The 16,237-nt window shown below is 43.3% G+C and overlaps 1 protein-coding gene and 1 long non-coding RNA gene across 2 annotated transcripts; one reads left to right on the top strand and one right to left on the bottom strand.

Moving 5' to 3' along the window:
- Window positions 1–1,788: 1,788 nt before the first annotated feature.
- Window positions 1,789–3,197, bottom strand: LOC145878642 (uncharacterized). The gene is made up of 2 exons (XR_014392142.1): window positions 2,727–3,197; window positions 1,789–2,546 (listed from the first exon to the last, which is right to left on the bottom strand). It is a non-coding gene; the product is annotated as an uncharacterized LOC145878642 (long non-coding RNA).
- Window positions 2,512–16,098, top strand: LOC106602957 (cationic amino acid transporter 3). Its single transcript, XM_014196011.3, has 12 exons — window positions 2,512–2,662; window positions 9,351–9,800; window positions 9,952–10,113; window positions 10,269–10,470; window positions 10,636–10,754; window positions 10,915–11,137; window positions 11,284–11,423; window positions 11,738–11,840; window positions 12,012–12,241; window positions 12,381–12,547; window positions 12,656–12,764; window positions 13,029–16,098. The coding sequence occupies exons 2-12, from the start codon at window positions 9,434–9,436 to the stop codon at window positions 13,175–13,177; spliced, it is 1,971 nt and encodes a 656-aa protein (XP_014051486.1). The 5' UTR covers window positions 2,512–2,662; window positions 9,351–9,433; the 3' UTR covers window positions 13,178–16,098.
- The last annotated feature ends 139 nt before the right edge of the window (window positions 16,099–16,237 follow it).

Genomic DNA, 16,237 nt, shown 5'->3' with positions numbered 1-16,237 from the left:
TTCACTTGCCCCAGGCAACAGGACGACCGTTAATGTCAAGCCCTGGGAATGCTAGGGTTACAAACACAACACACTTTTTCATTCAAACATGCATTCATGTCCCCATGTCAAATGTCTTGCACTATAGTGCTATTAAAAAAATTCTAATGTATGTGTGGTCATATCTGGTTGTGAAGTAAAGTTTAGCTTTTGCAGAACCCATGAAGAAAACTAGAGTGCACGTTTGATGCCAATCGAGACTGACTCAGAATATCTACTGAAGGCAAAAACCCACAAGCCTGTCTTTGATCTCCAGGCCTTGTCCTGTTCAATGAAAGCAGACAGAATGGATGAGCTGTATGAGACAGCAGTGAGATTAGCAGTGTTATGTTAATGGTGCAGATGCCGATACAATCCCAGAATGTAAGGCTGTAGCCTGGTTTTCAGCGGTGACGCTTGTTTTATTTAGGGAGACATGCAGTTTTGTTAGCTTGATAAAGTGGAAGTTAATTGAAAGAGCAACTCCATGCTGGCCTGAAGGGAGGCAGATGTCACTGAGCAAGGACAATAGGTTGGGTATTACCCAATGTTAAAGGGCAATTCCGCCACTTTTCAACCTCATATTCATTATCTCAAGCATAATACCAGTGTCTACATAATATGAAAAAGGCAAGATAGAAGGTCCTAATTACTGCTTCTCTGTAACCGCGTTTCCATCCAGTTTTTATGCCAGTAAAGTCATAGCGAAAACTGAAAATATATCACAACAGCTGTGATAGAAACAGGACGTTTCGTTAAAAATGTTTAAATGCCGACAGATAATTTGTTAGTTCGACATGATGGGATCTTTTTGGGTCGGTAAAATTAATTATGCGAGAAATGGCAGTACAAGCACCCTTATGTGCAAATATTTCTATAACCATCATATCGAAGTAAACTTGGAGTCACCGACTCGGGAAAGATGCCGTTTATTAGGCTACAGATAAAATAACGTATGAACTTCACAGGGTGGTGAAAGTGCACGTTGGTCTTGATGCTCCTTTCCAATAAATATCTATCGATGCTTGACTGACGTTTGGTAAATAAAAATATTCTCGCTCTTAGGCTATCCATAATAATCTCATCATGTAGATTCGTCTACCTGCTTGGCTAGAGCGCAAATACCAAGACCATAGTAGGTACGTTTGCTATTTAACGCAACAGTTACCGTGACAAAACTATCGGTGGAGTTAAACATGTGATTGAAACACATTGATCTTTATATTTTTATTCGGTACATGAAAACCTGAGCAATAAAATACATTTTGTGTGCACTACATCATAATGCAGTGATTTTTAGCCAGAAGTCCGTTTGGTGGAAACACCACTGGTGGGAAAATGCACATATTTTCTTTATGCGTTTTTTTTAACATACGCATCAAAATCTGTCGACAATTGGATGTAAACCTAGCTAGTGACATGATTTTCAAAATCTGCAACGGATTTCTAGCCAGAGGCAGGGTATTTTCTTGCTTCTCACGTCACCGTAAATGCTTTAACTTTTGATGTCATCGGGTATAACTTTTTTTTCTACAAAGTTTAGAAATGCACTGTTTTCACATATGTAGACACCAGTGATGGGGAAAGTACCCAATTGTCATACTTGAGTAAAAGCATAGCTACCTTAATGGAAAGTTAATCAAGTGAAAGTCACCCAGTAAAATACAACTTGAGTAAAAGTCTAAAAGTATTTGGTTTTAAATATACTTAAGTATCAACAGTAAATGTAATTGCTAAAATATAGTAAAGTATCAAAAGTGGACGTAAAAGTAGAAATAATTTCAAATTCCTTTTATTAAGCAAAGCAGACGGCACCATTTTCTTGTTTTTAAAATGTACGGATAGCCAGGTGCACACTCCAACACTCAGACATTATTTACAAAAGATGCATTTGTGTTTAGTGAGTCCGCCAGACCATAGGCAGTAGGGATGACCACGTGTTTTCTTGATAAGTGCGTGAATTTCACAATTTTCCTGTCCTGCTAAGCATTCAAAATGTAACGAATACTTTGGGTTGCCAGGGAAAATGTATGGAGTAAAAATGAAAATATTTTCTTTAGGAATGTAGTTAATTAAAAATAGTAAAAGATATAAATAGTAAAGTACAGATACCCCAGAAAACTACTTTAGTAGTACTTTCAAATATTTTTACTAAGGTACTTTACACCACTGGTAGACACGGATATTGTGATGGGGAGATAATACAAATGAGGTTGAAAAGTATTAGAGTTGACCTTTAAACTCAAAATATTACAGTAGAAAGAATAATTGTGTTTTCTTCTTTTCTATCATGGTCTGATTGGTGGGAGTAATATACCTCTCCTGTTATGGAGTTTGCATGCCAGTGAGATTTCAGGACTGGGAAGGGCATATGTCATACCGTCAGTATGGCCTCATTGCACCTCTAACACTCCAAGACAAGGAGCACATTGAGATGCACCCTGGAATATAGGAATACATGAATGGTTTGCGCCACCACACAAAGGGAGGGTTGTTTTACTACGATCCTCCACGTCACTGTCTCCGCCCTGTTAAAAAAAACACACAAGGACTAAGGAACGCGGGATGTTTCATCAGCGAATCTGAAGTCAACTGTATTTGGTCGTGCTGTCGAACCTTCGAACATTCCAAAGTAAAACCAAAGGTAAAGTAACCAACATCACACGTTTTTGTTTTTTTAAAGTTGTACTGAAAAAGTATGTGCTTACGTTTCGATGTTGTGGTCCATGTGTCGAAACTGCTCGAGACTCCGTAGTATTTTACTCTCGCTGTTTCTGACGCAATCCTACCCTGGTGTGTTGTCAGAAATACTAACTTTAGCCAACTACTATAACGATATTGTCTTTTAAAACAGTACATTACTGGTTATGTTTTTAGGGATTAGAATACTCTTGCTGTTTATTTTGTTTGAAATAAATAGTTGGAAGACGTTAGGTACCCATCTAACAAACGTTAGTTACCAATACCATTGCTCGCTAAGGCGGTTGATGTTTTAGCGGGTTTCGTTAATTTAGCCAGTTAGCATATTGGCTATTAATGGTAGCTAGCTAGGTAACGTTATAATCTAAGATGTGCCGTGTAAATCCATGTTGCTGCAACTAACTAGTTTATCTTGTCGGGTGTAAAAGCTGCTGTGTGCCATCATTCATTGTTTTTACTTGCTAGCTAGCTATCAAACAAAGTATTCAGTCAACTAGTTCAATTACTTTGCTAGCTAACGTTAGTTAATGTTATCTAGCTTACTATCGTTAGGTGGAAACCTACACATCGACGAACTGTAGGTATGCATGTGTGCAACCTGTAATATATATCTTAACAGTGGGTATGTAACTAGTTAACAAACCAATCACAAACAACTTTCATAATATACCAGACAATAGACGGGTCCTTGGCTCGACTGCTGTAGCGTTAGCTGCAGCTACCGCATCTATAATGTTGCGTCAGCTGTTGCGTCAGCTTGAGTTCGCTAGCTAGCAGCATTTTATAGTGGCTGATTAATATTAACTAGCCACAACTAGCTAAATGTGTTACACCGTCATATTCAATGTGAGGACTCCTCGTCTGTGTGTTGAAAGTTGTTCGCCCTCAGTCTCATGTCAGACAGTTGTTCATGGATCGCCAGCCCAATGTTTACTCTTAAGGAACAACTTTACCGCCTTACTTAGTAATTGTTTGATCAGGTTGGTCATCATGAAGAGGAACATTTTTTGTTTTATTATAGGGGGGGTCTTTGCCTCAACTGACTCATTCAAGGGGTCACTTTTTGCATAGAAGGCATTTATTTGGTCACCCTAGTATTCTAAGCTGATGGATGGAAATACACATTTGCAGGGACATTTTCTGATATGTTCAAGGGGCAAATTTGCCCCAAGCTCTGTGTAGACTGGTCATGGCATTGGACATTGAGGAAGGGATCCTGTTGGCTCTGTTCCAGTGGCTTGAAAGTCACTCATAGCAGTAGATCTTTTTTGACTAGAAAATGGATTGCACCACAGCTAGACAACTATTGACTGTCTGTGATGTGTGAAGTGTGCCGCCCATCACATAGCTCCAAGGGTGACCTCGCCCAGTGAGATTAGAATGCTGAAAGGGCACTCTGCACTAGCCTATTAAAAAGTATCCACTCCCCCAATGAACATCTGAAAAAGCATATAAAAGGGGCAAGAAACACCATGTGTAGGTGTTAAAATAATTTCCTTGTGTGTGCTTAACATTTTAATATATGGTAATTGTACCCACAAATTGCATGGTGAGCCAGTTTGTCAAATGATTCCCCTGGTCATGAAGTCAGTGGTTATTAGTCGAACATGAAATGCAGGGCTGGAGTAAAGTTGTCATTTTGAGGCATTTTCAAATCTGGTCATGTTATACAGTGCACCCATTAATTGATATGCTTGTTACAGTGAACATTTTTGAAGATTATAGCAGTGGTGCCTGGACTTTGCAATCTGTTTACCTGCCTGTCGAGGACAAGTGACAGGCAGAACCACCCATATCACTCACGTTCTCTGTCCCACACGCCAGAACTGAGAGGTGCAAGAGCGCTCTTTTTAGCAACCAGGAAATTGCGGCGCGATTTCGGCGTAGTGCATCTCTAAAATATTTTGACTCAAAACACGAGGAGACGGTGAAACAACTTATTTATTGAATACCATCTCATTAGTCTATGACACTTTAATAAAGCACTGTGAATGACTTTACAAGATGATGCATGTTTTTTCTATTGCATGCCACCAACTTAGTGGCACCCGTATAAATTCAAAATAATGTCCTGGGTCGGATTGGATATGATATGATTGTTAGGTATCTCTGGTATGTATTACTTTAACTGACTTGTCCGGAAGGGCCTGTACAGATCTGAACGCGATAATTTATGCTGCTGCTCTTGCTTTTCATGAGTGGGGCTTGTTGTTGGTCAATCATAAGTCATCAAAGTGGCAATAGTCTACAGTCATAGAGCCTCCATGTGTGGCAAATGTTAGGAGATATCTAATCTATGGCAGATGGAATGAAAAGTTAAAGGAGAAGGATGTGCTGAGAGCCAACAGGCTGCTACTTAATTTTTTGAATGGAGTTGTTTTTTGTAATTGTAGGATGACAGCGCACAATTTAAAAAATCTATTTTAAGAAACTTGGGGGGGAAGAATACTTTTTTTTTTGCCATAGCCCTGACTGGCTTTCAACATGCGCTTGTCTGAGGTGTCGGACTCGACGACAGTTGCTATCAGATTTGACCGCTGTGGTTGGTTGCTCAAAATTATGGGGTGGGGCTTAGCATAGGGTACATTTTGGGGAGGTACTACCTAAATCGCTCAAATCTCAATTTAAGATACTGACTTTATGACAAATTGTGCTATTTACACTTTGTAGTACATTTTTACGCTGTTTTGGACTATCAATGTAACATCGGTCGTTTTGAAGCAGAGAAGTTGGTTTTTGAGGTCAGCTGCCTTTTTTTTAATAAGTCTTATCTTAATTGTGTAATTATTTATTTGTCTAAATTTAGTCCATATCCATGTATTTCAGTGTCTATCGCTAGGTTTCCATCCAATTTGGCAACATTTTCATTCAAATGGTCTCAAACAAGTGCCGTGTTCCCACTAAATGGACTTATTGCAGATAAAAATCAGTGGGTGATGACAGTGCACACAATGTACCTTTTCACTTAAGTTTTCATGTACCGAATAAACATCTGAAGTTCAATGTGTTTCCATCGCATTTTCAACTCTCGATAGTTTTGTCACAAAACTGTTGCGCCAAATAGCAAATGTGCCCACTCTGGTCTTGGCACGTGCTCTAGCCACCAGCTTGCAGTGTGGGTGGGCAAGTCTACATGATGACATCATCATTATGGATAAGTGAGAATGTTTGTTTTTATTTGTCACGCATCGATCGTCAAGTCGCCAGAATCAGACCCTCAATATTTATTGGAAAGGAGCATCAAGATCACCGTGCACTTTCACCACCCTGTGAAGTTCCTCATAAGTTATTTAATCTGTAGCCTAATAAACTGCAGGGTTTCCTGAGTCGCTCTGGGAGGACCACACACCATATCGTTGTGACTCTACGACCATTTCTCACATGATTTCATTGTACAGACACAAAGATCCCACTACCAGTGAGCAGGAACACTAACCAATAAGGGAACCCACTCTTTCCACTTTATATAGTATCATAAATTAGCTAGCGATGAGGGCCTAGGTTTTAGCATATGAAATAAACAAAAGTTATCTTAAAGCCTAGGAAGCTTAGGACACCGTGATAACAAACTAGGCTAATCATAATACCGTATCGTGATGGCAGCGTTGAGGCTAGACAGTGAGGTAAAAAAAAAAGGTGCTTTGTGTGGAGTGAGCAGGAGTCTGTAATGAGATTCAGAGCTAAGATAATCCTCTTAGTCTGTTGCAGCATGTGCTTTGGAAAAGCTCAGCGAGGCAAATAATGTACAGTATCTGCGGAAGCTTCCGCCGGGTGGTTACTTGTGTGCTGGAAGACCTAGTTAAAAGCCTCGCAACATAAACCTAAATCTAATCCATAGGGTATTAGTTAGCAATACCATGGCTCTCTTGTCCCTATGCGGCAGAGGTGAGCAATATTTGGAACATTGAATCGCAATCAAATTACAGTATCGAATCTCGATACATTTCGTATCGGCACCTAAATATTGTGATAATGTCGTATTGTGATGTCCCTGGCAATGCCCAGCCCAAGTATTAGGCAATTAGACTAGGCCTAGTTTTTAATGCTCTTTAAGGGGTTGAAGTACTCCTACCCATTGTTTACTATAGCCTACCTATTACAGGAAAAGATTCCCACTAAACCCTTTAGGCCTGGAGGCTCCAACGAGCATGCCTGATTTGAGCTTCCGGGTGGTAAATTAGAGGAGCTGCGTCTTTGCAACCTGGTCTGAAGCCGCCGCTGTTTCACAGAGGCCAGCCACCCCTCGTGAAGACCACAAGGAAAAGATTAGCCTAGTTGGTCTAGGTGACGCAGGGTGGCCTACCTCCAGAGCTTACTGTGTGTGGGCAGAACAGACTAAACCTCTCAGGCGCCGCACATTAATCGCAGGCAGGGGGACTCCCAGAAGTGAATCTTTCCCAGGGCCGGAGATGACGCCTGCCCTGCCCGCCGGCCTCCTAAAACCACTAATGCAACTCTTCAGCAGAGCAGACCCTGTATGCGGTTTCTGTCCTGCATAACTATTCCGTCGTTCAATCATGACCCCTAGAGAGCACAGCCATGGTGTGTTTTTGTTTAGTTTTTTTAAACACTGGTTTAAGTTACAAGGTGGATATGCCAAGCCCATGCAGACTTCAATAAGGAAGCTGTTGTGCATGTCCTAGTGCAGGATGGAATATAGTTGGTTGCACCATTGTGATCCAATCACGGAAGCTAGCCCAGGCTGACTGCCCGGTCAAACCAGTGTTGACTATTTTCCCTGCAGACAGTTTGTGACAGTAACTACAATGCCTGATACATGAAAGTTATTTTTGAACAGTTTTAATTTCCCGTTACCTTCAGAGGCCAGGGGATATGTTTATTTTATACCGACATTCCTTTTTTTGTTCTGTGTTTGCAAATTGTTTTCTCAAAAACCTTCCGGTGATTGTGCACAGTGTTCTATGGATAACAAACGGCTCAAAAACGTTTATTATTATTATTATTGATTATTATTATAGGTGTTAGAGGCTAAGCTACCTTTTGTGGAGTGTTTGGTGTGCTGCTGAAGAGGCAGTGTCTCAGATATCTGGAATAAGCAGTAGCCACGATGACCTTACGGTTGGTCGGGACAAGGACCAGACGTTCTGTGCAACGTGCTTAATGTCAACATGGAGCTGTGTGGACAGCTGCTGCCAGTCAGACAAGGTCATGTGACCAGAGCCTCCGATGCTTATGAGGTGGTTGTGTGTGTGTGAGTGTCCCTGCAGTCTGGCACCTGCACAGATAGAGATGCTGTCTGTCCTTGAGCCGAAGGGGCCGGGGTTTTTGTTGTAACTGGTGCTATCAGTATTAGTCAGCCTGCTACATCGCTGACGTGAATGCTCTGATTTGTTGTCGTTACACGAGATTGCTGAGCAAAAGTTTTGCTTGAAACGTTGCGCTGTTGTCACTTTTTTTTGGGGGGGGGGGGGGGGGGGGGACATGCTAGTTGTAATAGGAAGTGGGATACCAAGTTGAAGACTTGTTAATAACACTTGAGTTGGCGTTGTTCTGCTAGTGTAGGGCCGATCTACTGCCTAGCTCTTGGAGGAAGGCAAATTAACCTTGCAACAGTGAACTTTGATAATATGAAAAATCCGCTTTGTATCTATGTAGGCTAAATACCAAGTGGTTGTCTTACTATGTGCTATCACTTCATTTGGTTTTGAATTGTAACTCTGTATTTTGACATGATATGGGCCTCTATTCAAGATATTATATTGTGTACTACCGTATAATAGACTACACAACGATTGTTGCTAATTACTAAAGGTGGTCGGCATGTGGGCAATTCCATGGTAATGGTGTTACGCCGAGACTCAGATTGTTAACTTTAAAACGTATACCAAACAACAACCATTTTGATTTCAAAGTTGAACAAATCATAGAGCTCTATGGACAAGGACTACTTTTTAAAAATCTACACGCATTTTACAAAAACACATTTTATAGGAAGAACTGCCGGTACAAAATTTGCTAACAGAATACAACCGAGGGAGATTTTACTGTAATTCTGTTACCAAAGTTTGCGTCTGCAGTTTTTCCATTTTAAATGTTGTCATTGTGCATAGAGTTGTATGGTTTGTTCAACTTTTGGTTTGGCATACATTTTTAAAGTGAAGAATCTGAGTCATTGGGAACTGCCTGTGTTTTTAAAATGTTAGTCTTCCAGTAAGGTTATTAGTGAATAGCGAGGCACAGAGATATTGGTGTTCACTTCCTTGTTTGCTTATCGAAGCTCTCTACCGGTCAGGTTTAGAAACATTTTTTTATAAACCACTATTGAAGGTGGAGAAATGTAATTCTGGGAAGATGCGTAATAGCTGCATGCTGTTCCATAGAAGGAATGTGGTTTGCTTGTCTGGAAACCTGCAGAAAGGGGAATTAAAACGTTACTGGAATTTCCTGAGTAGGAGGAACCAGTACTAGGAACCAATACTAGTGTGGTACCATACGGAAATGTAACATATCAACTTGACTAAATACGACGCACATGAGAGCTAATCAGTCGGTTGGTTTGCAAACAAGGGATCCACACGAAACAAGGTAAAGCAACAAACGGCTAGATTCAACTGTAGCCTATTATCTCACATCGTCACTCATCAATCTGCTTCCCCTCTGTTTGATCGTAGGATCTCTCCTGCTCCGTCTCAACTCTTCACCGCTCTGCTCAGTCAACCCCTTCAGCTTCGCAGCTCCCTCCGCAGACGTGACCATGGTAGACAAGATGGCCTCCTTTGGCCGGATCTTATTGCGACGCAGGGTACTGGACTGCTCCGATGAGGGAAGCCGCTTCGCCCGCTGCCTCTCCACACTGGACCTGGTGGCACTGGGGGTGGGCTCTACGCTAGGGGCAGGGGTCTACGTCCTGGCTGGTGAGGTAGCCAGGGAGAAGGCTGGTCCTGCCATCGTGCTCTGCTTCCTCATTGCTGCACTCTCCTCCATGCTGGCCGGACTCTGTTACGCTGAGTTTGGCGCCCGCGTACCCAAGACTGGTTCGGCGTACCTGTACAGCTACGTGACGGTTGGCGAGATCTGGGCTTTCATCACGGGGTGGAACCTCATCCTCTCCTATGTCCTCGGTGAGTTGTTAGATTGGAAATTGCTTCCGTTTTCAAAGGCTTTTGCGTTGAGCCACAATGTTCACTGTGGTTAGGCTCTAGTCTCCCTTATCCTCTTGAGTTTGGTTGATGATTTCCATGACGTTAACTTCTTCTCCATGGTCCTTTTTAGGTACAGCCAGTGTGGCCCGAGCCTGGAGCTCTACTTTCGATAGCCTGGTGGACCAGAGGATATCAGGCTTCTTCAGGTCGTCCATGGCCATGAACGTCCCGGGGGGCGTGCTGGCTGAATACCCGGACCTGTTTGCGCTCATCCTCGTGCTCTTATTAACCGGTGAGGACTTCAGTCAACCAAAATGTATAGTGCTGGGGGAGGCAGCATATAAGTTATAGCCTCATTGTAAAAGCTTGCATGTACAGTATTGTAACGTACACGTGTCTAATGCGACTTGATTTGTGTTCCTAACGCCATACTGTTGCTTCTTCCAGGGCTGCTGGCGTTTGGCGTGAGTGAGTCGGCTCTGGTGAATAAGATCTTCACGGGGGTTAACCTGGTGGTGTTGGGCTTCGTCATCATCTCAGGCTTTGTGAAGGGAAACACGGACAACTGGAACCTTACTTTGGAGGACTTTAACAGCACCTACCGTGGCATCAACGCCAATATCACCAACGCTTCCAGCTTATCCAAAGAGTGAGTCCTCCAATACAGATTAATACCAGCTGAGATTTAGCCGGAGATTCCATTATAGGGCACTGGTATTGACTAAATCATGCTTTCATGTGTCTAGCTGTGTTTTAATCTCTGCACTTGGCTTCAGAAATAAAACCGTCTCCCTTCCGCCTCCATGTCCCTCAGGGTTGTGGATAAGACGTTTGGCACAGGTGGTTTTGCTCCGTTTGGCCTCCGTGGCATTCTGTCTGGTGCTGCCACGTGTTTCTATGCCTTTGTGGGGTTCGACTGCATCGCCACTACAAGTGAGTTATTTACTGTGCTCCAAAGCTAAACGTTAGATAGGTCCACGTCGTTTGTTCTCAGTAGATTGAGCATTCACTTACATGCCACTTAATCAAAATGTGGCTTTTTCGCTAAATAGTTGTAATGTGTAGTTCTACTTGGTTGTTACCCCCCCCCCAGGCGAAGAGGCGAAGAACCCAATGCGCTCCATCCCTGTGGGCATCGTGGCCTCTCTGCTCATCTGTTTCTTCGCCTACTTCGGAGTGTCTGCGGCCCTCACCCTCATGATGCCCTACTACCTGCTGGACATCAAGAGCCCCCTGCCAGAGGCCTTCAACTACATAGGCTGGCCTGCTGCTCACTACATCGTGGCTGTGGGCTCCCTCTGTGCTCTCTCCACCAGGTCAGTTAGACCGATACACTGCACTATGGCTACTGTTCTGTAGCTCCCTTGTCTTCTACACTCCTCAGTACTTGGTGATCTTGTCAAGCTATCAAATGCACTCTTTGTTACGTGTGTGTATAATGTTGGTTTTGTTGTCTTCCTAGCCTGCTTGGGTCCATGTTCCCCATGCCGAGGGTCATCTACGCCATGGCAGAGGATGGGCTCCTGTTCCGTGGCCTGTCCCGCATGAACACGCGCACCAAGACCCCCCTGATGGCCACCGTCGTCTCTGGCTGTGTGGCATGTGAGTTCAGCCCTCCGCCCTCTCTCTCTTCATTCATCTGGTTCTGCTCTACTACCTCTGGGTTCCACTGTAGTCAACTCCTGCTGTTACTTATGTTTTTGTTTATGTATGAAACTATGAATGTGCAGCAGGAGGGAAGCCTGTCGAAATAGACCCTTTGATCAGTGGAATGCTTTTTAAAACTGTTTATTTTATGTTTTTCTATTTGTGTTTGAATGCCGGAATAACTAGAGTAAATAACCAACTAAAGGGATGTGGATTGTGTTTTCTATAGTATGTATGATGGTAATGCTCATTGTCCCCTCTCTCTGTAGCTCTGATGGCCTTCCTCTTTGACCTGGCTGCCCTGGTTGACCTCATGTCCATAGGGACACTGCTGGCCTACTCACTAGTGGCCATCTGTGTGCTCATCCTCAGGTGGGTGACGGGCTTGTACCGCTTTTTCTTATAAATATACTATAATGCTTAACACAGCATTTTGTGATATTGAAATGATGATTTGTCTCCAATTCTGTGATTTGCTTATGGTATTACCTTTCATGGTCCAGGAAACTGACCTGCTCTTCCCTCCTGTCTGTGTGTGTCCAGGTACCAGCCGGGCACCCTGAGCTCGTCCAGTCAGAGTGAGAAGCTGGTGGAGCTGGTAGGAGGGGAGAAGGTGGCCGTGTCCGGGCGGGACAGCGGTGACGAGTACGGCCTGGATCTGGAGGACCGCCCCCTCCGGGAGAAGTTCACCCCCCGCCTCCTCCTCTTCCCCAGCGGGAATCTACCCACTAAGATCTCTGGGAACATTGTCTATACCACCACGGCCATTATCTGTGAGTGACGCCTCTTCTCTTTCTCGCTCGCATACGACGTCGCAGTGCAGTTGACCACGGGTCGTTTTCAAAGCGGCTCCTTTTTTCTTTTTCTTTTTGAGGGAGCACATTTTTTTGATTGTCTCTTTGTCCTCTCTAGCGGTGCTCATCACTGTGCTGTGTGTGGTGTTGGCGGGGAAGCTGGATGAGTTGATTGAGGTTCAGCCTGTGTGGGTCACGGTGTGTGTCGTACTGGCCTTGCTCTGTGCTATTTGTGTCGTCATCATCTGGAGGCAACCTGAGAGCCAGGAAGCCCTCACCTTCAAGGTTAGTTTCTGGATACTTCAGTGTTTGTTCACGGCTTACAACCAATTCATAATACAACTTCTACGCAGTAAAACGACTAACTTCCCCTCCCCACACACACACACACAGGTGCCATTGTTGCCTTGGCTGCCCCTGTTCAGTGTCTTCGTCAACATCTACCTCATGATGCAGCTGGACCTGGCTACGTGGTGCCGCTTTGCCGTTTGGATGGGCGTTGGTGAGTTGGATTACATTATTCAGAGTAGGGAATGTTTCTAAATTCACAATAGAATCACGTGTTAATCACGGAATCCGCTGTATTGGAAACTGTCTGCCCCATGGTCAATGTAATTGCGGTGCATATTCTGCTGTTCTATCGCTTGTGCATTGATGTCGGAGGGGGGAGTAACTTTGTAATATCGATGAACCATTTTTAAAGATTCCCTCTTTAATTCAGTTAACTTAATTCCTCTCTTTTTTTATTTTTTTCTCCTTCCCTCAGGATTTGCAATCTACTTCTGCTACGGGATCTGGCACAGCAGCGAGGCAGCCAACAGCACCCCCCGGAAATACGAGCCTGCCCTCCAGACCAAGAAGAAGCTCATCTACCTGGGGAGAGACGAGAGTGAGGCGGAGGGGATGAGCCCCTGAACGGCTAGGGGCTGGAGGAAACCCCCACACGTTATACCTCTGAAGTGAAGGCAGACAATTCAACTGATACTGCAATATGTGTCTAGATTTGTTGCCTTTCATTTTTGGGAGATCTGTCCTACACTTTATTGGACAGTTGATGAGTAATACTTTCAACACTTAAATGTTTCTATTAACATTACTAGTGATTTTTTTTTTTTTAATATATTTATTAACCGTTAGTCTCTTCCTAGTTGGTGGCTGTGGCCGTGCCTCCAATCGTTAGCCCCCAGGGCCCCCAGCAGCAATAGCAAGTACAGCTGTACAGGATCTGTTGGTTAGGGCCATGTGTATTACTGGGTACCAGTGTGTCTGTGGGGTTTACGGTCTTGGTCAGGGCCTCCGTAGACTTGTTAACTGTGTCGAGGCCCGACGCGGGCGTTTTTTGGGATGACTCGTAGACGAGCTGTCCTCCACCTGCCAAAGAGCATCCTATTTAACAGTAGGACTTTGTGCACCTAGTTGCAGAAACAAGTATTTTTGTTGTTGGTGTCAGCTTCTTCAATAAGACATGAGATGGAAATACCACCACAGAGACCTCGAACTACATATCCTATAATGTTAAAGGCGTTTATGAACAATCTGTTGCCGGTGGTTTTCTGTCGTACATTTTGTCTTCGAACGTATGGTAAAAATAGTCAAAATAATGATGTATGTTATCATTTAAGGTGACGCAAGTCCCTGTGTTACTTGCCTCTGAGGTCCATCCAAAGAATTGACTGAGGTAAATCAACCCTTGGAGGGTGATAAAGCATCCCAGCACTTCTGCACTGTCTGCTGAATAATCTTTAATTTGGTATCATCATTTGGGCTGTTCTGTACTCTTGTAACCGCCTTTATATGCATTTCTATTTATCTCTGGTTTACAAATTCGAGCTACCCTTTTTAAATGGAATTACTTGAGTTTGAGATCTCTGCCTCGAATGCTTGAGCTGTCTACAGACATAGATTTAACTGTCAAACAAAGAAATACCCGTATGATCTAGTCAATGTGCTGTATTGAGTTTTTTTTTAAAGGCAGTGATTTTAGTCCTGGTCAGCTATTACCACTAATATTACTTTAGTTGTAGCTTCTTGTGAACCTATTTTCACAAACATTTTTAGTTTCCATTGAAACTTGTTCTTGGCAGCTCGGCTGTCGAGTTTGCATCAGCATTTTAGCCATCTATTTTCCTGCTATGCCCTTCAACTGACTTTGATCGAGTAATGTGCTTTTTATAGATGTGTTTTTGTCTTCTTTACATGTACTCTTGGTTACCCCCTTGCTTTTAATGTGTTACTGTATATAGCAAAACTTTTGCCTCACCAAATAATTGACAGGTCTACTCGTGAATCTATTTGTTAGTAGTCACTAGTTGTGGGGCTTCTTGACCAAGTTCCATTTCGCTTTGGAGACACTGGTTCAAGAACATGAGTATGGCCAGCAAAAATTGGTCTCTAAATGTTGAACTTTATTTGCTCAGCTCCAAAGACACTGGAGACGGCGAGTATAATTGATAGATATGGTATTGTAGTACAGTAATAACTGTACATGTACAGTGTGTGTGTGATAGCTGTATTTTATTAGTAGAATGCTGTATATTATACAAATGGACATGTTTTATAGTTGTGCTTCTTGGCATTACTTTTAACAACATGGTTTGTTAGACATCTCCAAAAGAAACCGGTTCCTAAAAATGCATACCACCTCAAAGATCCCACTGGCTGGTAAACCGTTTTCTATACTGTAAATACACTGCATGACCAAAAGTATGTAGACACCTGCTCGTCAAACATCTCAGTCCAAAATCATGGCATTAATATGGAGTTGCCCCCCCTCCCTTGCTGATATAACAGCCTCCACTCTTCTGGGAAGGGTTTCCACCAGATGTTAGCTGTGGGGACTTGCTTCTATTCAGCCACAAGCATTAGTGAGATCAAGCACTTGTCTTTGGCAATTAGGCCTTGCTCGCAGTTGGCGTTCCAATTCATCCGAAGGTGTTCGATGGGGTTTAGGGCAGGCCAGTCAAGTTCTTCCACACCGATCTCGACAAACCATTTCTGTATGGAACTGGCTTTGTGCACGGGTGCATAGTCATGCTGAAACAGGAAAGGGCCTTCCCAAACTGTTGCCACAGTTGGAGCACAGAACTGTCTAGTGTCATTGTATTCTGTAGCATTTAGATTTCCCTTCACTGGAACTAAGGGGCCTAGCACGATCCATGAAAAACAGCCCCAGGTCATTATTCCTCCTCCACCAAACTTTACAGTTGGCGCTATGCATTCGGGCAGGTAGCGTTCTCCTGGCATCCAGATTTGTTCATCGGACTGCCAGATGGTGATGTGTGATTCATCACTCCAGAGAACGCGTTTCCACTGCTCCAGGGTCCAATGGTGGCGAGCTTTACACCGCTCCAGCCGACGCTTGGCATTGCGCGTGGTGATCTTAGGCTTGTGTGCGGCTGCTCGGCAATGGAAATCTATTTCATGATGCTCCTGACAGTTATTGTGCTGACGTTGCTTTCAGAGGCGGTTTGTAACCCTGTAGTGAGTGTTGCAGCACTCGCCGGTCCTGTTCTGTGAGCTTTTGTTGCCTACCACTTCACGGCTGAGGTTCCTGTTGATGTTTCCACGTCACAATAACGACACTTACAGTTGACCGGGGCAGCTCTAACGGGCAGAAATTTGACAAACTGACTTGTTGGAAAGGTGGCATCCTATGACTGCCACGTTGAAAGTCACTGAGCTCTTCAGTAAGGCCATGTACGCCTATCAGCAATGGGAATGGTTATAATAGCCAAAGCCACTATTTTGAAGGGGTGTCCACATACTTTTGTGTAATTGCCTGTATAAATGAGCTGTATTTTCATTGTTATTTTCTAAATAAAATGGTTAATTACAAATTCTATGACTTTTTGATTCTCTCGAATAAATGGAATTGTTTTAGAAAATTCCTAATCCTATCAAGTGGGGGGGAATACATATCTATAAAATAAATTTCCCTCAATAGATCCACAACTTTTGAATGCTGCATGTACAGGT

The sequence above is a fragment of the Salmo salar genome, chromosome 04 (assembly GCF_965601325.2).
Source record: "Salmo salar chromosome 04, fSalSal1, whole genome shotgun sequence".
In the NCBI taxonomy this organism is placed as follows: Eukaryota; Metazoa; Chordata; class Actinopteri; order Salmoniformes; family Salmonidae; genus Salmo; species Salmo salar.
The sequence above is the reverse complement of the archived record's forward strand: the minus strand, read 5'-3'. Positions and strand labels throughout refer to the sequence as shown.

Coding starts and splice junctions, on each gene's coding strand:
- LOC106602957 (XM_014196011.3), top strand. CDS start 9,434: ATGGTAGACAAGATGGCCTCCTTTGGCCGGATCTTATTGCGACGCAGG. Junction 11,138..11,283: donor CTCTGTGCTCTCTCCACCAG/GTCAGTTAGACC, acceptor TTGTCTTCCTAG/CCTGCTTGGGTCCATGTTCC. Junction 12,765..13,028: donor TGCCGTTTGGATGGGCGTTG/GTGAGTTGGATT, acceptor TCCTTCCCTCAG/GATTTGCAATCTACTTCTGC.